Source organism: Monodelphis domestica, chromosome 2 (genome assembly GCF_027887165.1).
Source record: "Monodelphis domestica isolate mMonDom1 chromosome 2, mMonDom1.pri, whole genome shotgun sequence".
Lineage (NCBI taxonomy): Eukaryota > Metazoa > Chordata > Mammalia > Didelphimorphia > Didelphidae > Monodelphis > Monodelphis domestica.
Window position 1 is genome coordinate 251,849,112 of NC_077228.1, and position 27,342 is coordinate 251,876,453.

At 37.2% G+C, this 27,342-nt stretch overlaps 1 protein-coding gene across 1 annotated transcript in view; it reads left to right on the top strand.

Moving 5' to 3' along the window:
• The window catches only part of B3GNTL1 (UDP-GlcNAc:betaGal beta-1,3-N-acetylglucosaminyltransferase like 1), a 174,043-nt gene that overhangs the window by 76,889 nt on the left and 69,812 nt on the right, over positions 1 to 27,342 (top strand). The window contains exons 7-8 of the mRNA XM_007483420.3: positions 6,505 to 6,600; positions 22,726 to 22,850. Of these exons, the coding sequence (XP_007483482.1) occupies positions 6,505 to 6,600; positions 22,726 to 22,850 (221 nt within the window). The remainder of the gene's footprint in view (positions 1 to 6,504; positions 6,601 to 22,725; positions 22,851 to 27,342) is intronic.

Genomic DNA, 27,342 nt, shown 5'->3' on the forward strand with positions numbered 1-27,342 from the left:
TTAATATCTTTTTTTAACCATCACCTTCTGTCTTATAACTAATACTAAGTGTTAGTTCTGTGTCATTTGAATCTCTTACCCTAAACACTAAGATCTCCAACAAAACTACAATTCTCAGCACCCTACTCTCTTTCTGTCATTATGTGCTGATATAGACAAGAAATAAATTCGGTGGAGTTCTGTCTCTTGGCCTCCTTTTCCTTCCTGTGGTGGCTTTGGTAGAGCATGCTTTTTTGAGTAGGTAAAAAACTTAGTCAAACTATTTTCCTAGATAAAAATTTTATAAATATAATACTTGAAGTATTAGATATTAATTTAAAGCCTACGTTTATTGGTGACCAGAACCCTTAATTGTCTCTGAGTAGATTAATTTGAAAAGAAACCATGTTTCTCCTGTCACAGCTTTTTCGCCACCCAGGCATTGCTGTTTCTGCCTGTTGCTTACAATCCAGCCTCCTGCTCCTGCCTCCCTGCCTGGGTGGTCCTTGTGAAGCCATTGAAGCTTCTGCTCCTCCCACTGCTACTGCTCTTGCTGTTGCTGCTGCTAATTGGAGCCACTCTCCAGAGGCTTGGAAAGTATAAATCCCTCTTTCCCTTACATTGCCAACAGCTGAGTACTTCTGTTTCCAAGGAGAGCTTCTACCCTCATAACTCCCTGTACATGTGGCAGGGGAAGCAAGCTGCTCCCTGGCATTTTACACCTAGGGGGAAGGGGAAGGAAGGTTACTCTTCCAAAAAGGAAATAGAATTGCAAGCATGGCTCACTGTATGAAAGAGCAGTGCATCACCCATTTCAAACAGCTCCTCCCAGTTGTAGGGTATCTTTTTTTCCTCTTGTTCCTGGGTACACTGGTCCTTGGCAATTAGCTTGAATAATCCTTAGATTCATGGGAGAAATTCATCTCCCTACACCTCCTTGTCATTCTGACCTGTCCAGTCTCTACAGTACATCCAATATGGGATTCCTCCACACTATGTTCAGTGAAGAATTCTCCCTCAGTGTGAGAGATTCCAGAGGTGTGACCAAAAGGAACCTAGATGGATGATGATACTGGGGAGGGGAAGGAACCTTAAAGAGTCTGGAGGTAGATTTTGGGCCTTTTCAGATTTCATTGTTTTATGAAAAATCTCTGTAATCATAATTAGAAAAAAAAAGGACTCTTTAATTCAGTACCTGTATCCTGTCACATATATTGTATTTTCTGATTGCTTGTTTTAAGATTTTATTTTGTTTGTTAATTTCTGTTACACTATGTCACTTTAAGTTACTGTGTTTTAACAATTAGCTCTATGTGTCATTATATTGTCTTTAGTTGTACCTCCCCATATGACTGGACTGAAGAAGATATCATTATAAAAGTATCTTTGAGTTGTTTGTAACAGGAGGTGAGGGTCCATTTAGTAGCTGATGTGAAGTATTATAGCACTAATCCTCACCTCTGCATTTGTAAAAATGTAGTGGACAAGACATATAAAGACATGCCTTTTACGACTGTTACAGTCTCATACCAGAGGAGCTGGGAAGGTTTTCCTAGGGCATGGTACCCCTGGATGGCTCCCTAGAGAAAGCATTGCCCACAAAGCCTAAGTACCTTCTGGATGATTGTTAACTCTTCAGCTTAATCTACCTCTACCAGAATGATCTAGATTTTTGATAATGTTTTAGACCCAAGAGGTTTTCTTGAATTAGCTGCTATACTACTGTTCTTTATAAAGCTGTTTTCTTAGTGAAAATGTATCCTGATTTGATCCATGTGTTTGTCATCACCCTCCTCAGAGGGGATTGTATAATTGTCATAAAATTCTAGTTTTATAAAAGTTAAGAAACTTGCTACCTCCTATAATCCAGGAACTGAACTACTTGGAGAAGGTGCCATGGAGATGCCTGCAGAAACCTCATACTGCACCGAAAGATTCAGAATGAACTCTGGGTTGTAGTAAAATTGAACTGTGGGGGATTGTAAGACATTTATTTTGTATGTATACTCTTATGCTGAAGGGGACTGCCCCCAATCAGCTTTTTGTCAATGTGCCTAGTAATCATTGATTTTATTCTCTTTCCCTTTTATCCCCCAATTATTGTAATTTATAAATTGGTTATGTTTACAAGATCCATTGGGGAGATTAGTCTTCTAAAGGACCTCAAGGGGGGATGTGTAATTTGAATCTGTTACCCTAAAAACTATGATCACCAGCAAAACTACGATTCCCAATACCCTATTCTCTTCCTGTTGTTATGTGCTGATGAGACAGGAGATAAATTGGGTGGAGTTCCATGTCTAGCCCTCTTTCCTTCCTATGGTGACTTTGGTGGAGCAGGCATTTTGAGCAGATAGAAAACTTAGTCACATGGTTCTATTTTGTCAGGTAATAAACTTCATAAAATATAGTACTTGAAGTATTAGACATTAATTTAAATCCTACAGTTCCAAAGTAGAAAAGTTGTAAGGATTAGACAGTTGGATGGATTTAAGAAACTGTTCTAGGGTCACACAGCTAGGAAGTGTCTAACTGCCCCCTGTCACTTTAATATCTTGCAGAGTAGCATATTTTTCTTCATTTACTCATTCCCTATATAATGTTTTTACTCAATCTGACAGCCAGTGTAATTATTACTTTATATCTGTAATCTGAACACTTGGATTTAGGATAACACATTCCCCTTTGATAAATTTTTCCAATTTGTCTCTGACCCTTAGAGAGCACCTCAATTGTCCATATACCTTTCATGATGGAGTCTTCCAGATAATGACGTGAAATAAGAAGTGGCATTTAGGAAATATATTCTGAAATTTGTATCTACAGAACTGCCTTCTAATTTTTGCTGACTTGAATGCCGTCTTGGCCCATTTCCAAGTTGTTGCCAAGGTCTGTTAATTTCACCTTTGCAAAATCTCATATCCCTTTTTCTCTCCTCCTGATAAGGCTTATCAGACCCTCATCACCTGATGCCAGGGTTTCCACAGTGGCCTGCTTGTGGGTCTGCTTGACTCAAGTCTCTCTCCACTCCATTCCATCTTCCATTCAGCCACTAAAGTGGTTTTCCTATATAAAACTCAGGTCTAATCATGTCACTTCCCTACTCAGTAAACTCCAGTGGCATTCTGTTGCCTCTAGGAAAAAATAACCTATTTGGCATTCAAGGTCCTTCATAACCTAGCTAGCTCTCTGTTACCTTTCTAGTCTTCTTGCACCTTACTCCCAGCACATACTTTTTGATACAGTGATATTAGCTTCCTAGAAGTTTCACAGACAAAAGTCTGACTGTTCTCCATGCTTGGAACATTCTCTCTTCTCTGCACTGATTACTGACCTCCCTTTCAAATCCCAAGTAAAATCCCACTTTGAGTAGACAGCCTTCCCTAACCTGTCTTAATTCAAATGCTTTGCTTCTTTTAATTAATATCTATTAATCCTCTATATTGCTTCCTTTGAACATATTTGTATAATGTCTCCCCCTTTAAACTGTAAGACTCTTGAAGTCAAGGACTGTCTTGCCCCCCTTTTTGTATCCCTAACTATTAGCACAGTGCCTGTCACATAATAGATATTTAATTAATGTTTATTGAATTGAATAATAAAGCTATCTCTGGTTCCCCAAAGCTCAGGGATTCCCCAACTTTTTTGTTTTAGGGACCCCTTTAAGCATTCTGGTGAAACTGATGGTCCCATTCTCATAATAATTTTTCTTTTTAAATTTGTAATTGAAATATAAACATTTCAATTAGTAGTTATTGAAAATAAAGATGTGATTTTTTGAATCCAAGTTCACAAAGTGCACCCCACCCCCCCAATCCTTGGATTCCAGGTTAAGAACTTGATATAGTTGGTAATTTTATTTTCCTTGTCAGTCCTCATATATCACTTATCTTTCCTCCTCTCTTGCTTAACATGCATTACTTTTTTATAGTTATTTCTGTATACTTCATATCTGCTTATTAAAATATATATTCCATAAAGCCAACTTCCTTCCTTTTATATAAACTTTATATTTCTCACAAAACTTAGCACAATATTCTTTATGTAGGAAAATTTTTAAACAAATACTTGTTGAATTTTTCAGATGGCATTAGAGATCTCAATTTTTAAAGACATACTGGATTAATCCCTTTTATGATTAAAAGAACAACTCTGCCATTGATTACAAAAAGTATTTATTGAATACCATCGGGGTGTGTGTGTGTGTGTGTCTGTCTGTCTCTTGGATCTTATGAAAGTGAAGTCCTTTAATAAATGTTTCTTGAATGAATGTAATGTAGGGAGGCAACTGTTTAATGAGAACATCAGATTTAGAATTTTAACACCTGAACTAGTTGACTGACTCCTACTCTCCATCAATAGGTAAGTCACTTTGCCTCCTTTGATATCAGTTTCTTCATTTGTTAAGAAAAGGAGGTTCATCTAGATAATTTCTCAGGTTTCTTAATATCCTCCAAAGGTTATTATATGAGGAGTGGGATAAAAAGTATGTACAGAAAGAATTTGGAGTGAAGTAAATTATTTGGAATTACTTGTCATGCATTGTGATTCAGAAGGGCTACAAGGGTGAAATAAGTCAGGGTGTTGATAAAATCTACTGCATACTTAATTTTGTAATGTCTTTTATTTGACACATACACAGTAGGCATTTAAATAAATGGTTGTTTTTTTTTTAAGTTATGCACTTAACACTGGGTGTTATAAACTGGTAGAAGATAGGGTATTTATAGCTTTTCTTGGAGAATTGCTTAGGGTCTGCTAGGTTAAGTGGCTTACCCAATTCTTTTTTTTTTTTTTTTGCTATGCCACTCTGCTGTTTTATTATTAGAATTGTAATAATTCAGGTAAGAAACAGTAAGACTAGGGTGATGGCAAAACAAGGACTAAGTTTGAGTGACATTAAGTAGGAGAAATGAGTGGCATTTGGTGTACAAATGGATATATTTCTAGAGCAGTGCTAAGTTTTGGGACCTCAGTAAGTATTTGTTAACTTATATAGGTGAAGGAAGGAATAATGGAATAATGTGGAGACAACAGGTAACAAAAAAACACTGTGAAGCATATAGAGTAATCAGATCAACCACCATCATTCAGTTGGTTTCCCCAGATTCAAATAAGAGAAAATTGATACTTCAGGACATCTGAAACACTGAACTTATTTTTCTTAAAGGATCTTAACCACGGTTTTCAAAAAGCAGCAGCAAATTGAAATTTTAAGTCAAAATTAATTTCCTAGAAAGCTTCTACTGCTTTCCACGTGTTGCTGCTATGCACATTATATACCTTTTTTGGATGATTATTTTATTTGCTTCATAATAGTTGTGTATCTGGATATTCTTGTTACTACTTGATTGGGTTTGAGATGCTTAAGGCAGAAAACATTATTATGTATAGTTCCTGGCCATATTGGGATTCATTCCTTGTGGAAGTAGTTATGATTTAAGACATAGGAAATTAGTGGGAATATTCACATTGTTTGCTACAGTATTTTTTTCCTTTTAATTTTTTTAAACTAGTTTTTGATATTGAGTATAAAGGTTATGGTTAGGATTGGACATTTTTCTTTTCCAGAATTTTCTTTTCCTTCCTTTACTTTAAAGTTGTATTGACTTTTGTTGTTTTTTGCATTGTTATTTAAAAGAGATTTTATGAAACCTGGAGAGTGGAAACACTGTTATTTCTGTTTTCTTGTTTTATGTGTAGTTCTATTGATAACCAGGACTAGAATTTTACTTTCAATTACAATTTATATAATTTATATACTTCTTAGTGAGGCAGTATGACTTTAATTCCAGCCTGAAATATATACTAGCTGTATGACCCTGAGCAAGTCACTTAATCCCTCAATACTCTAGGCAGCTAACACTATAAATAAAAGAGAAGATGCCAACTTGCCCTGATAGAGTTCCCTTAACCAGGAGTTCTCTATACCTGTACTAGGTCTAAATCCTCTATGCTTCTTAAAACTGGAATTATTGTTATCTATTGAAAAAGGAGCCTAGTGACCTCATCTTTAGTTCCAGCTCTGCCACTAACTTTCTGTGTGACTGGGCAAATTCCTGTATTTCTTGACCTCAGTTTTCTCATGTTCACATTTACAAACTGCTTCGTAGTTTATAAAGATAAAATGAAAGAGGTTGGGATGGCTAGCTCTAAAATCCTTTCTACTTCTAACATTCAATTGAAATTCATTTATCCTTTTCTGAAGTTGTATTTTGTGAGAAACAGATGATAATGATACAACTGCTAGTGCCCTCCTTCCCTAACTACTTTGTATTGATTCTATATTTGGTGTGTAAATGTATATATGTATACATTTGTATATATGAGTATATACACATACATATACCCTATTCAAATATAAGCTCCTTGAGACTAAATACTGTTTCATTTTTGTTTCGATGTTCCCAGTACCAGGCACATAGTAGGCATACAACAAATATCTGTTAATTGACTAGTTGATAGTCTTTATATGAAGAATGAAACTCTTTTATTAATTCCCTTAATTATAATCATGTTTCCTAGGTGTTCACTTCTTACGGACCAACAGTGATCATGCCTACCTGGTTCTGCTCACAAGAATGGTTTTCCCAAGTTGGAAAATTTGATGAGAGTGGTAAGGTAAGTCCCTAAAAGAAGAAAATGCTTCATTGAGCACTTTTGATTAAAAAGGAGTTCTGTACCACATTGAAAGTCTTATGATCCACAGCCTACCTTTCACTTGTTCATCTGCTATATAATAATGCTATTTCATTTTCTCTGCTACTTTTTCACTTGTTGGTAGGCATGTTTCTAGTATAACATAATATGGAAAGAGCATGGCACTTGAGTTTGGGAGATGTGAGTTTAAGGGCTAGCTCAAACATTTATTAACTCTGACCTTGGGCAAATCACTTTCATGGCATCACAAATTTAGTGCCAACAGAGGTCTCCTGTTACCTAGTCCAGAATCTTTATTTTATAGATGAGGAAATTGAATCACACTAAGATAAAGGAAATTGGAATCTACTAAAAGACATTTCAGAGTAGAGAAAATCTGAGATCTTTAAATGATATATATGAGAAACTTCTGGGTAATCATGGCTGCAATCTAGACGCCACACGCTTCCTCTCCCCGGCACCGAACAAAATAGACTACATCAAAGGAGCATAAAAATCACCTTTGGAGGAACAGAAGGACTCCCCAGTACTCTCCAGTACCCCACAGAGGCGAAGGTATGTGGGGATTGAACATTTCCACACTATAATAAGGAGGAAAAGCTTGCACAGAAACATGAACTGAGCCGACCTCCCCCCCCCAAACATCCCCCACCAAACCAGAGTGAGCTACTGGAGTGCTCACTGGGACAGCGAGTGAGTGGGGAATGTCTCTGTCTGGGGGAGCACTCCAGGGTCCTTGGGATCTGGGGATTGCCAGGAAAAAACATCTCAGGGCGGTTTCACGGGAGAATCCTGCGCTGAGCAGAGGGGGCCCAGGGAGCTGTACTCGGGGTGGTTGCGCTGAGCATCTGGGCGGAGCTAAACACCAGGGGCGGACCACGCACTAATTATCTGGGCGGAGCTGAACACCTGGGCAGTTTGGCTGTGATCAAGGGCCCAGTGCTCTAAGAAACCTCAGAGGCTCGGAAGAACTAGTTTGAGGCAACCTAAATTCACAGAAAACCCGCCCATATCACCCAGACCCCAGACCAAAAAGGAAAGGGGAATAAAACCACCAAAGGGATGGCTCACATGGCCCAAAATCAAACCTCCAGGAAGAAAGGGAAAAAGGTGACTATTGAAAACTTTTATGGTGGAAGTACCCAAGGAAAAGAAGAGAATGAGGATGAAATCCAAAAAAAATCAGAACATGCCTCCCAAAATGGAAACTATCAACAAGCTCTGGAAGAAATCAAACTGGAACTTACCCAAAAGATGGAAACCTGGAAAGAAAAATGGGAGAAAGAGATCAGCTGTCTGACAGATAAGACTGCTCAATTGGAAAAAGAGCTGGAAACATCCAATAGAAGGGCAGACAAAGCTGAAAAGCAAAACCAGTCCCTAACGACCAGAATTAAGCAACTCGAAGAAAGTGAGATCATAGAACAGCAAGAATCAATAAAGCAAAGCCAAAAAATTAATGAATTAGAAGAAAACATAAAATATCTCACTGAAAAGGTCACAGACTTGAAAAACAGAGGAAGAAGAGACAATCTTCAAACTATCGGTCTCCCAGAAAAACCAGAGATTAACAATAAACTAGATGTTATTCTACAGAAGATTATAAAAGAAAATTGTCCACACGTTCTGGAGCAAGGGGGCAAAATAGAAATAGAAAGGGTTCATAGAATACCTTCTATACTAAACCCCCAAAAGACAACCCCTAGGAATGTAATTGCCAAATTCAAGAGCTTCCAAGAAAAGGAGGAAATCCTACAAGAAGCCAAGAAGAGGAGCTTCAGATATAGGGGGGCTCCCATAAGGATCACACATGACTTAGTGGCTAACACACTAAGAGACCTCAAAGCATGGAACACGATATTTAGAAAGGCAAGAGAGCTGGGTCTCCAACCAAGAATCAACTACCCAGCAAAACTGACTATATACTTCCAGGGGAAAGTATGGGCATTCAACAAAATAGAAGATTCCCAAGCATTTGCTAAGAAAAGACCAGAACTTAGTGGAAAATTTGACATCCAATCACAGAAAGCAAGAGAAACATGAAACGGTAAATATGAAAGAAAGGGAAAAGGAGATAAATCTTATCTTTTTCTTTAAGTCAAACTCTCTTCTATAAGGACTACATTTACATCAAATTATATATGTTAATATGTGGGGAAAATGTTTTGTGTAACTCTCAAAAGAGTAGTTAGAAGAAACATGCACAGGGAAAGATTGGGGCATAAAGAAGATTTGGTGAAAGTGGGGGCAAAGAAAGGAAAAGGGAGGGGGGGAACCATTGATAACACTAAGATTTACTTCAAGAAATAGGGGGGGACTTAATAGAATAATCTTTCCCATATAAAGATACACATGGGAAGAGGAGGGGAAGAACTCTCATACGAGAAGGAGAGGAAGAGAGCGGGAAGTGGCATTACTTAAACCTTACTCTCAGTGAAATCAAATCTGAGAGGGAAGAACATCTAGATCCAGTGGGATCCTGAATTCTATCTTATCCAACAGGGCAAGAAAGAAAGGAAAATTAAGGAGGGGGAGGGAGGAGGGAGTATAAAAAGAAAGGGAAGGAGAGGGGGGAGGGGAAGGGAGCATAAAAAGGGAGGGGCTACAAAGGGAAGCATATCAAGGGAGAGGACTAGGGGGACTGACCTAAAGTAAATCACTGGTTCAAAAGGAGATAGCTAAAAAAGAAAGGTCAGAACTAGGGGAAGATATCAAAATGCCAGCGAATCCACAAATGACAATCATAACTTTGAACGTGAATAGGATGAATTCACCCATAAAACGTAGACAAATAGCAGATTGGATTAGAACCCCAAACCCTACCATTTGTTGTCTTCAAGAAACACATATGAGATGGGTTGACACTCACAAGGTTAGAATTAAAGGATGGAGTAAGTCCTTTTGGGCCTCAACTGATAGAAAGAAGGCAGGAGTTGCAATCATGATATCTGACAAAGCCAAAGCAAAAATAGACCTGATCAAAAGGGATAGGGAAGGTAAATATATTCTTTTAAAAGGGAGTATAGACAATGAGGAAATATCACTAATCAACGTGTATGCACCAAATGGTATAGGATCCAAATTTTTAATTTAGAGAAACTAGGAGAATTGAAGGAAGAAATAGACAATAAAACCATATTAGTGGGAGACTTGAACCAACCACTATCAAATTTAGATAAATCAAACCAAAAAATAAATAAGAAAAAGGTAAAAGAGGTGAATGAAATCTTAGAAAAATTAGAGTTAATAGACATATGGAGAAAAATAAATAGGGACAAAAAGGAATACACCTTCTTTTCAGCACCACATGGCACATTCACAAAAATAGATCACACATTAGGTCACAGAAACATGGCACTCAAATGCAGAAAAGCAGAAATAATAAATGCAGCCTTTTCAGATCACAAAGCAATAAAAATATTGATCGGTAAGGGTACATGGAGAGCCAAATCAAAAATTAATTGGAAATTAAATAATATGATACTCCAAAATCGGTTAGTTAGAGAAGAAATCATAGAAACAATAATTTTGTTGAGGAAAATGACAATGGTGAGACATCCTTTCAAACCTTATGGGATGCAGCCAAGGCAGTACTTAGAGGAAAATTCATATCCCTGAGTGCATATATTAACAAATTAGGGAGGACAGAGACCAAGAAATTGGAAATGCAAATCAAAAAACTTGAGAAGGAACAAATTAAAACCCCCCAGAAGAAAACCGAACTAGAGATCTTAAAAATTAAGGGAGAAATTAATAAAATTGAAAGTGACAGAACTATTGAGCTAATAAACAAGACTAGAAGCTGGTACTTTGAAAAAACAGACAAAATAGACAAAGTACTCGTCAATCTAATTAAAAAAAGGAAAAAGAAAGGCAGATTAACAGCATCAAGGATGAAAAGGGGGATCTCACCTCCAATGAAGAGGAAATTAAGGCAATCATTAAAAACTACTTTGTCCAACTATATGGCAATAAATATACCAACCTAGGTGATATGGATGAATATTTACAAAAATATAAATTGCCTAGACTAACAGAAGAAGAAATAGATTTCTTAAATAATCCCATATCAGAAACAAATCCAACAGGCCATCAAAGAACTTCCTAAGAAAAAATCCCCAGGGCTGATGGATTCACCAGTGAATTCTACCAAACATTCAAAGAACAGCTAACTCCAATACTATACAAACTATTTTACATAATAAGCAAAGAGGGAGTTCTACTAAACTCCTTTGATGACACAAACATGGTACTAATTCCAAAGCCAGGCAGGTCAAAAACAGAGAAAGAAAACAATAGACCAATCTCCCTAATGAATATAGATGCAAAAATCTTAAATAGGATACTAGCAAAAAGACTCCAGCAAGTGAACAGAAGGGTCATCCACCATGATCAAGGAGGATTTATACCAGGGATGCAGGGCTGGTTCAATATTAGGAAAACTATCCACATAATTGACTATATCAACAAGCAAACCAACAAGAACCACATGATTATCTCAATAGATGCAGAAAAAGCCTTTGATAAAATACAACACCCATTCCTTTTAAAAACACTAGGAAGCATAGGAATAGAAGGGTTGTTCCTAAAAATAATAAAACAGTATATATCTAAAACCATCAACTAATATCATCTGCAATCGGGATAAACTAAATCCATTCCCATTAAGATCAGGAGTGAAACAAGGATGCCCATTATCACCTCTATTGTTTGACATTGTATTAGAAACACTAGCAGTAGCAATTAGAGAAGAAAAAGAAATTGAAGGCATTAAAATAGGTAAGGAGGAGACCAAATTATCACTCTTTGCAGATGACATGATGGTCTACTTAAAGAATCCTAGAGATTCAACCAAAAAGCTAGTCGAAATAATCAACAACTTTAGCAAAGTTGCAGGATACAAAATAAACCCACATAAGTCATCAGCATTTCTATATATTTCCAACACAGCTCAGCAGCAAGAACTAGAAAGAGAAATCCCATTCAAAATTACCTTAGAGAAAATAAAATACTTAGGAATCCATCTCCTGAGACAAACACAGGAAGTATAGGAACACAACTACAAAATACTTTCCACCCAACTAAAACTAGACTTGAACAATTGGAAGAACATTAACTGCTCATGGGTAGGACGAGCCAATATAATAAAAATGACCATCCTACCCAAACTCATCTATCTATTTAGTGCCATACCAATGGAACTTCCAAAAAATTTTTTTACTGATTTAGAAAAAACCATAACAAAGTTCATTTGGAAGAACAAAAGATCAAGGATATCCAGGGAAATAATGAAAAAAATACAAAGGAATGGGGTCTTGCAGTCCCAGATCTCAGACTATATTATAAAGCAGCGGTCACCAAAACAATCTGCTACTGGCTAAGAGACAGAAAGGAGGATCAGTAGAATAGACTGGGGGCAAGCAACCTCAACAAGAAAGTATATGATAAACCCAAAGATCCCAGCTTTTGTGACAAAAATCCACTATTTCATAAAAACTGCTGGGAAAATTGGAGGACAGTGTGGGAAAGATTAGGTTTAGATCAATACCTCACACCCTACACCAAGATAAATTCAAAATGGGTGAATTACTTGAACATAAAGAAGGAAACTATAAGAAAATTAGGCGAACACAGAATAGTAAACATGTCAGACCTTTGGGAAGGGAAAGACTTCAAAACCAAGCAAGACTTAGAAAGAGTTACAAAATGCAAAATAATCTGGAATACATCAAATTAAAAAGTTTTTGTACAAACAAAACCAATGTAACCAAAATCAGAAGAGTAGCAACAAATTGGGAAATAATCTTCATAAAAACCTCTGACAAAGGCTTAATTACTCAAATTTACAAAGAACTAAATCAATTGTACAAAAAATCAAGCCATTCTCCAATTGATAAATGGGCAAGGGACATGAACAGGCAGTTCTCAGCCAAAGAAATCAAAACTATTAATAAGCACATGAAAAAGTGATCTACATCTCTTATAATCAGAGAGATGCAAATCAAAACAACTCTGAGGTATCACCTCACACCTAGAAGATTGGCTAACATGACAGCAAAGGAAAGTAATGAATGCTGGAGGGGATGTGGCAAAGTGGGGACACTAATTCATTGCTGGTGGAGTTGTGAATTGATCCAGCCATTCTGGAGGGCAATTTGGAACTATGCCCAAAGGGTGATAAAAGACTTTCTGCCCTTTGATCCAGCTATAGCACTGCTGGGTTTGTACCCCAAAGAGATAATAAGGAAAAAGACTTGTACAAGAACATTCATAGCTGCACTCTTTGTGGTGGCCAAAAATTGGAAAACAAGGGGATGCCCATCAATTGGGGAATGGCTGAACAAATTGTGGTATATGTTGGTGATGGAGTACTATTGTGCTAAAAGGAATAATAAAGTAGAGGAATTCCATGGAGACTGGAACAACCTCCAGGAAGTAATGCAGATTGAAAGGAGCAGAACCAGGAAAACATTGTAGACAGAGACTGATACACTGTGGTACAATCGAAGGTAATGGACTTCTCCATTAGTGTCAATGCAATGTCCCTGAACAATCTACAGGGATCTAAAAAATACTATCCACAAGCAGATGATAAACTGTGGGAGTAAAAACACCGAGGAAAAGCAACTGCTTGACTACAGGGGTTGAGGGGATATGACTGAGGAGAGACTCTAAATGAATACTCTAATGCAAATACCAACAACAGGGAAATGGGTTCGAGTCAAGAACACATGTGATAACCAGTGGAATCATGCATCGGCTATGGAAGAGGGAATGGTGGTGGGAGTGGGGGCAGGGAGGAAAAGGAAATGATCTTTGTTTCCAGTGAATAATGTTTGGAACTGATAAAATAAAATAATGTTTAAAATTTAAAAAAATGATATATATGAACAATTGTAATGACTACAGACTGGTACTGGATCTAAAGAACTGGGTCTCCCTCTCCATTGTGAGTCCCATCTGCTCTAGATTCACATCTATGGTGATCAGGTTCAGACTTGAGGGAGCATGACCACTTAAAGTAAGCATAAGACTTTTCACATTGTTCAGCTCGTGATCTTACCCAAGTGCTCCAGTGAAAAATATCCTAATGTTTAGATTTTAGTTCATATGTAGGCTCTCCCCAAAGTGTGAGTGGAAAGATACTAAATATACAACATGAATCAGTTATGAAGTGGCTATTTATTTCCTATGCAGAAAAGAAATGCTTAACATAGAGTATAATAGGATATAGCAATAATATAAGTACTTGTAGTTTTGACGATCAGTACTTAAAAGTTCATGCAGTTTGTAGGACTGTTGAAAAGACATTTTAAATATCGTCTTGTTCTGCATTGTCTAACAAATTCCCACCAGATAATTTGTTTTTTTGGCAATCCAGGCCTGGACTGAGTTCCTGTCAGTGTTATCCTTAACAATACAGAAACTCCTCCTGGCTATGGAGCTGCACTGTCTAAGGAACTTGAGATCTTGAACTTTTTTTTTAGATTTTATTGGTGGGAGCTGGTATAAGATTTCAATTAATATCAATAACTGCAGGTATTAATTTTATAAAGTTTATTAATAACCACTTGAAGTAGATGAAATTTTTAAAATAGAAATTAAAAGCCTAATTTTCCAACTAAAGTAAGAACACATGTGTAAATTCTCTTGCCTGGCTGAAAGCTAGCTTTAGCAGCCATGTTCAAGGAAAGAGAGAGAGAGGTGGGGGTCACACCAAAACTTTATCTTCCATACATATGCACACAGTGTTCATACTCAGAGTGAGCACACAAATGAGATGGTGGGTAAGAGAGTCCTGGGGAGCAAATTCTATCCACACAATCTCCCCTGTTATTCCACTGGGAGGCGAGCATGTTGGAAACTCCCAGATTTACATGCCTAATCTCCCCAGTGAATCATTACACATAACCAGGTTATATCTCTAAACATCTCTAATTAAATGTGCATATAATATTGCACTTTCTAAGGAGAAATTACAATAATTTGGGGATAAGAAGGAAATAAAAGAGAAAGAGAGCAAAACCAATGTTTGGTAGGTGCATTGACAAAAAGCCAGTTAGGGAGGGCAATCCCCTTTGGAATAAGAGTTTACATTCAGAGTAAATGTGTTCAACCCCCCATAGTTCAATGCACTACATCCCAAAGTTTATTCTGAATCTTTTGTTGCAGTGTGTGGTTTCTGCAGACATCTTCATGGCACCTTCTCCAAAGAGTTCACTTTCTCAATTTGGGGAGTTAGCGAGTTTCTTATTCTAAAAATTAAGAGATTTTAAACTTAGCATTATAGGATAATAATACAGTCCCCACTGAGGGGGGGTGTTGACCAATATCACCCCATGGCTAAGTTATGAGGTATGTGAATCAATTGTCCAAAAAAAGACAAAAAACGTGAAGAAAAAAAAATAGAAAAGAAAAAAATCTAAATCAAATTGTATAGAAAAATTCTGAGTAAGCAAGAATAAACCTATAACAGGTACTATTGTAGCAATATGCACTTACCTAATCAGTATCAAGGACTACAGAAAATTGCCATACTATGAAAGAGAAAAAAGGAAATAGCATTCTGTGGTCTGATTTTTTTACCTTCACTCACAAGGATAGAAGAGCCAAAATGGCAGCCAAACTGAGGTACTTTGTCTGAATCTGCATGGGGAAATCCTACATCCAAGTCATCTGTCTTGGCAAAAATTCTCCTCAATCCCACTGGGATTGGTTGGTCTCCATGACCTTGTGCTTCTTGGCAGATTCTCAGCAATCCCACAGGGATTGATTGGTCTCCTTGAATTTGCACTTCTCAGCACTGTACAATGGCTCTTTTGTGATCTCTTCTGAAATCAGACATAATTATTAATCAAAGTCCCATAATATTTAACAATGGCAGCTTATTTTCCCCTTTTGCTCCTGCTTTATTCCTTTTCACTCCATTCCTCCTCACCAGTGTTTTTCTTTTTATCAGCCCACTGCCACTTCCCTCTCCCTCCAATTACATCCCCTTTTCCTTGTCTTACTTCTTACCCTTCTACTTCTCTATGGGGTAACATAGAATTCTATACACCAATAAGTATATTTGTTTTTCCCTCTCTGAGCCAGTTTACAATGAGAGTAAAGTTTAAGCATTGCCAGTCACTACCCCTATCCCCCTCCCATAATAATTTTTATGTTATATAATTTTTCCTCATCCTATCTCTCCCTTGCCTTTTATCTCAGTCTCTTTTACACCCCTTGATTTGTTTTTCATCTCTGTGAGTTTTAAAATATTGTGGCTGGGAGAACTGCATCCCCCAGTGTGCCCCCAGAGGTCCCTCTCTCCTACTTCCTGGTATGGGATTAGTCTATATAAGGATAAATTTCACATCAAGGAGGGACCATTGAACCTGAGAAGATTAAGAGTAGTGGGGGGGAGGGGTTAGTCAATTTCAAGCACCTGGAGTTCTGGGTTTTTCCTTTTAAATAAGGTTTTAGTTAGATCAGAGAGTTTGGTTTCATTTATTTCATATATCATGTCATAATCAGCTTACTTCCCCATCCTCTTTCTAAATATATTCCTTCTATCTGTTTGAGAATTAAAATATCCCCTTTCCATGTAGAAATACAAACATTTTGAAGATTAGTCCCTTAAATTTTCTCTTTCTTATTTACCTTTTTATGCTAGCTGCCATACAAAAGATTCCTAAGCAAGAGCTCAACTAGGGGAGTTGTGCCTGAGCTCTTGGGTTTTGTGCTTGGATTTCCGATTTTTTGTTTAGGTCTGGCATATTCCTCAGGAATGCTTGGAAATGTTCTATCTTATTAAATTTCCATTTTCCCCCTTAAAGAATATACAAGTTTTGCTGGATATGTGACTCTGGATTGTAAACCTAACTCTTTAGCTTTTCTGAATTTCATATTCCATGCCTTCTGATTCTTTAATGTGGAAATTGTTAAGTCCTGTGTGATTCTGATTGTACCTCCATGGTATTTGAAATTTTTATTTCTTGCTACTTGCAGTATTTTCTCCTTGGTTGGGGGGCTCTTGAATTTAGCTATTATATTCCTGGAAGTTATCATTTGAGGATTTCTTTCTGGAGGTGGCCTGTGGATTATTTCAATTTCAATTTTATTTTTTTGTTCGAGAATTTTTGTGCAGTTTTCTTTGACAATTTCTTGTATTATGATATTATGATGTCCAAGATTTTTTTTTTTTGATCATGGCTTTCAGGAAGTGCAAGAATTCCTAACTTTTCTCTCCTAGATCTATTTTCCAGGTCAGTTATTTTTTCAATCAGATACTTCATGTTTTCTTCTGTTTTTTCATTCTTTTGATTTTGTTTTATTGTTTCATGATGTCTCATGAAATGATTAGTTTCTAGGTGTTTAATTCTCATTTTTAGGGACTTATTTTCCTCTGTCAACATTTGGGTCTCCTTTTTCATTTGGCCCATTTCTTATTGAATTGCTTTCATGTATGTTCCCCATTTTTCCTCTTCCTCTCTTAATTGTTTTTTTGAAGTTCCTTTTGAGCTCTTCCAGAATCTTTGTCCAATCCATATTTTTCTTTTGGTCTTCGTGTGTATTTGCTTTGCTTTCATTGCCCCTTCTGTGTCTGTACCTTGCTCTTTGTTTCCATAGCCATTCTTTATTGTTAGGTGCTATTTTGTTGTTTGCTCATTACCCCTACCTTTTTATAGGGCAAAAAGTTTCCTACCTTCTCTGGATGGTTAGGATACCCTCGTAAACTTTAGTCCTTCTTTGATGCTACCCTTAGCTTTATTTCTGGGTTTCTGCCAGTTTCAGTTTTTCCAAGATGGTATGATGGCCTAAGGGCTAGTATTTTTGAGGGCTTCCTCCCACTGCTGATTCAATTAATCATTTAGATTGATTGAGGTGCTTAATATGCTGATCCTTGAGATGCTGATAGCTTAGAGACTTGCCTTAAACTTTGGTATAAGCTTTTGGTCTCACTCTGAGCTTGATCAGGTCAGGGACTACTCAAATTCTGACCTTATGTAAACCTTAAAATTTCTTAGACTTATAAATGTTGGAAATTTCACCATTGGGAAATTTCATACTTGAAAAATTTCCTATTTATAGTGGGAACTCTATTGGAATGTGAACCCCATTGGCATGGGAGGTTCCTCCTCCTCCCTTCTTAAGATTACTTTAGGACAGAAACCTTTTGCTGAACAATGGAAAGGGCTTTGACCTATGCTTAAGCATAGAACAGGAATTTCTTTGAGTCATGATTGATTTTAGAATTGATACAATAGAGATACTTGGAATGACAGAACCAGGTCTTGGAAAATACAATTTCCACCCCACTCAGTCCTAACAGGATTTAGGAAGGGCTGCAGCAAAGGATCAAGATTTAATTATTGAGAATATAACCTTCAACAGACATGTGCAAAGCCACAGACCTCTGGGCAGTCCTGGGTTAAGCTAGAGCCACCATTGGCACAGGGAAGACATGGACAGTGATTGGTAGATGTGAGAACTGAGGGGAGGGAACTTGGATGGTTTCCTTAAAGATAGAGGGGTCTGAGGACTGAGGGTGGTTGGTTGGAGAGGTTTTTGGTCTGAGAGGTGGTGCTTTGAGGATTGACTCTGAAGGAAGCTGGAGGTGGAAGGCCCTGAGACTGTTTGTCCATTTTGGTCACGTGAGTAATAGGGACTGATCTCCTTTCTTTGCCCCAGCTATCTAAGGGCTTGGGCCTTTTGGCCCAGCCTAAACAGAAGGGGTATTTAAGCCCTATTCCTTTCTCTCCCCTTTCTCTCTCCCTCTCTCTCTCTATCTTGAATACCTTTCTTCCTCCTGTTTGTAATTAAACTCCATAAAAGGTTGACTGCTGACTTGAGTTTTCATTTAGGAATTACATAGCTGAATTCCTTGGTGACCTTAAATTAATATATATCAGTCTTTTAAAGTGATTTCCTTGTCACACTTAGGCTTAGGTATAAGTTTTTGGTCTGACTGTATACTTGATCTTATCAGGCTCGCAGACCCTGAGTTTTTGGCAAAAAAATCAGGATCCCCTTTGGGTCTACCAAGTACCCCAAACTGGGATCTATGTCCTCGCCACAGGCCCAGACTGGGACTCTTGCCTTTGCTACAGGCCCACATAGATCAGCTCACTTCAGCATAGACCTCCCTGGGCTGGGATTCCGGACTTCACCACAGGTTTGGAATTTCAAAGGGTGTGGTTTGGCTGGCCCTCTATTTGCCCAGACAGGGTCTTAGGGTCTAGATTTTGGCTTGAGCTTAGGTTCCAAACCTGGAACAGCAGATGTCGGGTAGGAAGGGGTGGGTGTGTGACTTGTTCTTCATTCCTTGTTGTAGTCTACTGCTTACTGTGCTCCCCTCTCACCTGTGTGCCCCAGATTTCTCTGCCTACCTTTTAGGTTTTTCTTTTCTTGAAAGTTGTTTCACTGTCTTCTTGTAGGTTCTTTCCTTCCTGTATTCATTTTGTGGAATTATTTTAATATTGGTTGGAGGGAACTCTCATAGTGACTTTGAGCTTCTCTGCACTACTCTTCCATCTTGGATTCATTCCCAGAAGTGCCCCTCTAACTTCTTAAACTCACAAAATTAAATTCAAAACTGGACATGTACATTTTAGGATCTCTATTTTAGGCTTCTCTAGTAAGGAAACACAATGTTGACAAGGAAGCCAATGGCCTCAAAGCTCAGGCACAACTCCCCTAGTTGAGCTCTTGCTTAGGAATCTTTTGTATGGCAGCTAGCAAATGTCTGGTATGAAAGGAGAGCTCCACTCCTTTCCCCACTCCTCATAGTAAAAGAAATAACTACTTACCATGTATTCTAGTGGCAGAAAGAATGAGAGTACCAGAAACTTTCGTCCTTCTAAAATGAGAAGATACCCTTTTCCTTTGCTGCTTCTCTTATTCAAGGGGAAATTCCAAGGGATCACTTAAGGTTTTAGAATTTTATCTGTGTTAAATTCTGAGCTATAGGTTGTCAGTTAGACATGAATGTTTTGCTTGTGTGTGTATTATGTAAAATGAACAATATCAGTTCTTGGTTATTAATTGGGAAGACGGAGTGGTGTTTGAATAGTTACTGGTTAAATGTTGTGTATGATTTCAGAAGTACTAGGACCTCAGAATCCTTCTGTTCTACATCAAAAGACAGTATAGCACAAAGAAAGAAATGAGGATAAGGGCACAGACCTGGGATCTTGATGCTGCCAGCCAGAAGTTCATTTCATAGTCAAAGAGTTAGAAGGAACCATAGAGATTGTCTAATTGAACCCCCTTACCTCTCACCAAGGTCACTCAGGGAAGATGTCTCACCTAAACCACACAAAAAATCAAAACACCACAAACATTCCAAAAACCGCCATCTAGAGCTCCCAACATCACTGAACAAGCTCCCAATGTAGCCGAGAGAGCCCAACCTCACTGAGAGAGCCAGAGAGAGAAAGTGATGTGAAATAAATAGGCAGTTCTTTACATGTCGGTTGTTTCTGATTTGTCACTTGCTAGCACATGTCAGTCATAGGCCATCCTCCTCACAGTTAATCCTTAAGTGGGGGTGTTATACATTCCTGGTTGCTAGAATTCTAAAGACTAAGCAGGGTGGAGTAAATCTAAAATTCACAACTACATACTAATGTTGGGGATAGTAGAAGATATTATTCTTTAGGAGATTACAATTTAGTTGAGGAAATATGACATATAGGAAAATAGTCAAATTATAATGAAGGCAATATATGTGACTCTGGTATCAGAGGATCCCTCTTGAGATTTGGTCCTAGACATATTTTGAAGAATTAGTCAGTAAACATTTATTAAGCACCTACTAAGTGCTAAGCACTTAGGATACAAAAAGTTGGAAAGCCAGTCTTTGTCCTCAAGGAACTCACAATTCAATGGAGAAGACATATAGACTGATAAATACAAACAAGCTATGTACTTGATAATGAGGAAATGACAGAGGTAAGTTACTAGAATTAAGAGAGTTTGGGAATGGTTTCTTATAAAAGATGATATTTTAGTGAGTAACTAAAGGAAATCAGAGGAGCCAATAGGCAAAAATGAAGAGGGAATGAGCAATAGCCATTAAAAATATGCACAGCCAAAAAATGGAATTTTTTGTTCATGGAGTAGCCAGGCCAGTATCACCAGATTGAAGAATATATGTTGAGAAGTCAAGTGTAAGAATACTGGAAAGTAGCAGTAGTGGAAAAGAATTAGAAACTCGAGGTAGTGTCTATCAATTGGGGAATGGTTGAACAAGTTGTGGTGTATGGCTGTAATGTAATAATATTGCCTCTCCTTTTACCATTTTTTCTTTTCTGTTTTTAAGGTGTTGTTTTTAATGTGTGCGTGTGTGTGTGTGCATATGTCTCTTACCAAGCTATTTACTTTTTTTTCATGATTTTCTTGCAAAACTCATTTCTTTTTCTATTTTTCCCTCTTCCTCTCTTACTTGATTAAAAAAAAAAAACAAACAACTTTTGAGCTCTTCCAGGAATTCATTTTTGGGGCCTCAGACTAATCTACATTTTTCTTTGAAGCTTTGGATATTTCTGTTTTGTGTTGTTTTCTTCTGAGTTTGTATATTTATCTTCCTATTATCACAGTAACTTTCTATGATTATGTTCTTTTTTTCCTTCTTTTGCTCATTTTTCCAGTCTATTTCTTAACTTTTAACTTTTTGTTAAAGTTTAGCTCAGTTCTCAGGGTAGAGGCATTGCCCTAAAGTTCAGGATTTTTGTGCTATTGTTTTCAGTGCTAGTTCTGGGAATTCATAAGTTTTCAGTTCTTCCGAGGTGGTATGATCTAGGGAAGAGTGTGGTCACTGTTCTTCTGGCCTGTGCTCTGGTCCAAGTGACCACAAGCAGTCTTTTCCACCTTGGAGCTGGATCCCTGCTCATGCTATTGCTCTTCCTTGCTTAGGGACTGTGACCCAGAACCACATATGGGCAATAAAATAGAGTCCTGTTTCCAGTGCCAGTCAATGGTCCTTCGTAATCTCTTTCTGACCAATAATCTGATTCCCTTACCATTTAGAGTCTGAGAACTCTGGCAGCCATGCTGCTGGTTCAGTTGCAAAAAAGACTTTCTGGTACTTTGCTGGAGCATGGCCTATGCTGAAATGGATTGAGCTGGACTATGTTCTACCTTCACCCAGTGAGACAGATCTTTCCTGCCAACATTCTAAACTGGGGCTGGAAAATTGTTTCAGCCCATCCTTTTGTTGGTCCTGTTGTTTCAAAATTGCTTTAGAGGCATTGTTTTAATGTTGTTTGAAGGGAATTAGTCCAAGAAAATTAACAATGAGATTTGTTGATGAAGGCAGATGATGAACTGTTTCAAGTTTGATTCTTTAAGTTTTAGCACAATCCTCAGATTCCCAACCACATTTCTATGATTTAAGTGGTGGTGTCTGGAAACCTGCCTTATTGCAGGCATGCTCAATAGATGGTGTATGTTTCTCACCAGGATGCTACTGTGCCTTCTGCACTATTCATGGCAACTCTGGTACTCTTGTACCTTTTTTAGGGGAGAGGTTAGGGGGGAGAGGGTTCTCTCTAATTACAAGGAAGACCTGGCAGCCTTCTGCATGTTTGGATACCTATTAAGGAGGGAGAGGATTATTTGTCCTATTGTGACTCAATCACTAGGAGCAGGACTTTCTAGTTTAAGAGCAAAGTTATTGGATTATTACTAAATATGACTGAAAGGCTAAAGCTATAGTTATTGTGTCTTCATTGGGTTGGTTGAGTATATTAAGATTACATAGCTTTAGAACTGAGAAGGATCTCAGAGTCCATGCAGTATGGTTTTGCTATTATAAAGGATTTACATGGAGATGCAGAAAATAATGTATAGGTTGAAGAAGTATAGAAGGGTTGTAATCTAAAGTTATCTATAGCATAACTAATTCATAAATAAGAGAAATGCCACTTGAAACATTAAAAAAAATAAATGTAAGCATAAAATAGGAAAAATCAACTTTTTATGTACTCCCTGAGTTATGCTATTAAAATCCATATTTGAAACAGTCAAATAATATAGATTTCTCCACTCTTGACTTTAAATTGAAATACTGAAAATCATCAATGACTTTTCGCTTTCCCATAGGGTGTACCTGAGGACTTGTTATTCTTTTATCATCATCTCCGAAAAGGTGGTGGAGTCTTTCTAGTTGAACAGTGTCTTCTCCTCTATCGATACCATCCATATGCAGCAACACATTCAGTCCTAGAGTAAGTATGTTATCCATTTGTGACTGGGTGAAAATTAGGAACAGATTTAGGGACCTAAACATAGTTAACAACTCTATTGAAGACATACCTTTGGGATCCTGGGAAACTTGACTTATAATTTAGTTTTCATTGCCTTGACTTTAAAAATGATACCCAGATTCAAGACCCAGAATAATTTTACCTAACAGTCACAAATTAATCTATTTGAAATGTCGGGGGGTTTTCAGTTCCTTCTTCCTCATTTTCTTTCTTCCTTTTTCTTTAACCCTTACCTTCCATTTTATCAGTACTATGTATTGATTGATTCCAAGGCAGAAGGGTGGTAAGGACTAGATAATTGGTGTTAAGTAACTTACCCAGAGTCACACAGAGTAGGAAGTATCTAAGGCCAGATTTGAATCCAGAATCTCTATCTCCTCATTTTCAAACCATCTTTTATAAAAAGTGTAAATTCATTGTAATTTGACAGGTATTCATTTCTAACTCTGAAATTTGAAAATTCCCAATGTCACCCAAGATCTCTTTACATACTATGCTGCTATAATATTTTGAATCCAATTTGGTGTTCTTTCCATATTCAATCTATTAAGAAACATTATTTTTTATCATGGTATTATGGAAAGAGCTAGAGTTGAGCTTTTATTTCTGATTTCTAATTGTGTTTTCTTGAATAAGTCACTTCATGTTTATGGTATCTTTAAAACGTGAAAAATGAAGCCCTTTCCAACCCTAAAATCTATGAATTTCTCCATATTCAGCCAGATACCAGGACTCTCCCCCCCGCCCCCATTCTCCCTACCAGTACTGTTTGTCAGATATTCATAATTTCGGGCCATTTATTTAAAACTGGAAGGAATTTGAGAAATCATCTAGTTCAGAATCTCTAATCTCCCATTGGACAAATGGAGAAACAGAGTCCCACATAAGTGAAATACTTGCCCAAGGATAGCAAAGCCAGGATAGGGTCCAAATCTTGTCTTTACTATGATAATCTCCAAATGAATTTTCATACATTTAGTCTTCAGTCCAGTAATCCCCTGATATATACTATCAACAGTTTTCTTTCTAAAATACTTTTGTCATCTGACTTCCCTGCTCAAAAACTTTCAGTGGTTCCTTACTGCACATAAAACTAAACTCCCTAGACTTGGCATTCAAGGCCTTCCATAATTTTTTCCAACCTTCCTTTTCACCACATTTCCTAGAGTGAAAGGGAATTCTTTATCCTCTTTGTCTATTTTGAGTTAACACTTTGTTAACTATCAAGTAAGAGAATTCACAAGTCACTTACTTGAAGAAGTAAGAGAATTCGCAAGTCACTTGCTAAAACTCCAGAACTCAAAGCACCCCTACCTAACACAAAGTGTTCACAAGTCATTTGCTAAAGTGGGTGGCAAATCAGTCAGAAACCTGTGAACCGTATGATACAAGTTGATACCTTCAAAAGCCTATGATAAAAAGTTGACCTTCAGAGGATGAGGAGTGGATCCCATAGACACTGTCCCCCTACGTGGTGCTAGGCAATTTGGAAGCTGTGATTGACCCCTGTGAAGAGGGGAGGGACAAGAAAGGACTATAAAAGTCCCAAACTTCTTTGGCTGAGGGTGGTCTTTGTTGTCAATAGTTGTCTTTGACTGGTGACTTGCCTCTTGGAGGTAACTTGGGACTTGGACTGCTTCTTGGGTGAGTGAGTAGCTGGCCTTCCTTTTCTGGTGTCTAGAAAGAGATTAGTTTCAGAGAGGCCTTCCCTTCTTGGTGGAGGCCCAGTGGGTGGAACTCCAGGTCCTCTGATCAAGGGTTAAAAAACCCTGCTGGGCTGAGCTGAGCACCAGAGCAATATTTAGTGTGATAGGGTAGATATCTTCTCTATTTGTATTTCTCTACTTTCATTCTTTCCACCCTTTTGTAAATAAAACTACTAAAAGTCATTTTGGCTTGAGCCATATTTTAAAATTGGCAACCACAATATTATTCTGGGACTCTTTATTATTTAGTCAAACCCTAAATTTAATTCCTTACACTTAGTGCAGTTCCTCTTGGATCTTGCTCTTGAATCTGTTCATTCATTGGCACTTGATACCATATCATATACATTTTCTCTTCAGCAACTTTATTTTTTCTTTTTCCCTTGTTAAAAAATGCCCTCCTTCCAACTCACTGGTATGATAAATTCTATACTTACTATTCAAAGTCCTGCTCAAGCCCCATCTCAGTGAAGCTTTTCCTAATCACTTCAACCCATAATGATCTTTTCTCTCAAAACTCTAGTGCTATGTATCCAGGTCCTCATTGATCATTTCACATGTGCTTCATTTTGTTGTTAAGAATTTTTGAGCTTTATTTCCTTTTGAGCTTTTTTCCTTTTAGAGCACAAACTCTTTGTTTCTTTCAATGAAGATTAGTACAATGCATTCCATATAACACATCTCTAATAAGTGTTTATTAAATATTATTGACAAGCAAGATTCATTGTTGTTCAGATTATGTTGTTTAGCTCTTAGGAGATTTTTTGTGGAAACTGTCAGACAAGGGACAAGCATTTATTTATTAAGCATTTACTGTGTGTCAGACATTGTGCTAAATTCTGGGGATACACATACAAGCAAAAAGAGACAGAACCTGCCTTTGTGGAACTTATATCCTCATAGAGGAAGATAGGCCATAAAAGGGGGCTTACGTGTGTGTGTGTGTGTGTGTGTGTGTGTATTGGAGAAATTTAAAGTTAAGTACATGGGGTCATGTTGGCATACTATGAAACAAAGAAAAATAGAAAATGGCCTTTCGTCTCTCAGACTCTTTATCAGGAAAATAGAAATAATAATAATTGTAGTACCCACATAAAATTGTTATAGTGAAGTTCAAATGAATGTATGTATTTATTTATTTGTTTATTAATTTCTTTTAAAAACCCTTTTCTTCTGTCTTAGAATCAGTACTTATTGATTCCAAGGCAGAAGAGCAGTAAGGGAAATTGCAATGTAATGGATATTAAATGACTTGCCCAGGGTCACATAGATAGAAAATATCTAAGTCCAAATTTGAATCGAGAACCTCCCATCTCTAGACCTGGTTCTCCATCCACTAAACCAACTAGCTGCCCCTAAGTGTATTTATCTAAAGCATTTTGCAAGCTTTAAAGCATTATATAGATGTCAGAACATAGTATTTGCTGTATTTAGCCCTCTTCTGCTTTTGGGTTGGGTTTTTTTTAAATTTAAAAAATTTTGAACTTTAAAAACCTCAACTAAAACATATACACATATATACACATAGAAAAAAGAGAGAAGGTTAAACATGAAATGGAACATTTTATGTGTGCATCTTGTCTTTTGTCCTTCTTTTGCTTCTACAGTGACAGAATAGTGTAAAAGAAACAAAGTATTTTTAATATCTGCAAATCTTCATTTTATTGCTATTACTGTAAATATGAGATATTTGTCCAGTGATCAATGGATTGATGTTAAGTTACAGCTTGAATATGAATATGAAGCTTCCCAGCTTCCCTTGTAGAGTCAGTAGTTGATAAAATTGATTTCATTATATGCTTCTAAGGAATAAAAAACAGCATTATTTGGTAAACTTGGTCTTTTCAATTAGCATTGCTCATGATGAGAATGACCAAATAAAGATGACCTTGAACATAACTGCTCTTAACAAAGGATAAAGTTCAAAAATTCCATGTCAAGTAACTTGAGAATATTCTTAAACCAAGCCAATACCTTATATTTTAGTACATTATAATTTCACTGTGAAGGAAACTATGGGAAGTATATGGGAGAAGACATCAAAACTTATGCAGTAGAAGCTGCTGGGTAGCTCAGTGGATAGAGAGCCAGATCTAGATATGGGAAGGCCTAGGATCAAATCTGATGTCCGGCACTTACTAATTGTAGGATCGTGGGCAAATCACTTTAACTACAGTTACTTAGCACTTAATCTGTCTTCTGCCTTGAACTGATACTTAGTATTGATTCTAAAACAGAAAGAATAAAGGTTAAAAAAAATGAAGAAACCTTATGCAATAGAAAAAGTGCTGAACTTGACAGGTAGAGGAACTTAGACTCAAATCCTGTTTGTGCCACTTACTAATTATGTGACTTTTGGCAAATCATTTAACCTCTTTGTGGTATAGTTTCTTTATACACAAAATGGGAAGATTGGACTTAATGACCTTTAAAGTAGTTTCTATCTCTAAACCTATAATTCTAAGAAACAAAAATGTAGACCTTTTGATTACTTAGAAATTATGTATGTATATATTATTAATATTTCTCTATTAATATGTAGATATGGTAAGTACCCAAACATCATTGCAAAAAATTATATTGGCTATCTTAATAGTCAGGAAATGGCATAGCAGCCAAGGGTAATAGTACCTATTTAGAGTACAAATTTATTTGGAAAACATTACAGAAGGGGTTAGAAGGTGCTATGTATAGAGAGAGCACTGGACTTAAAGCAAAATGTGATGAAAATGTATCACACCAATACA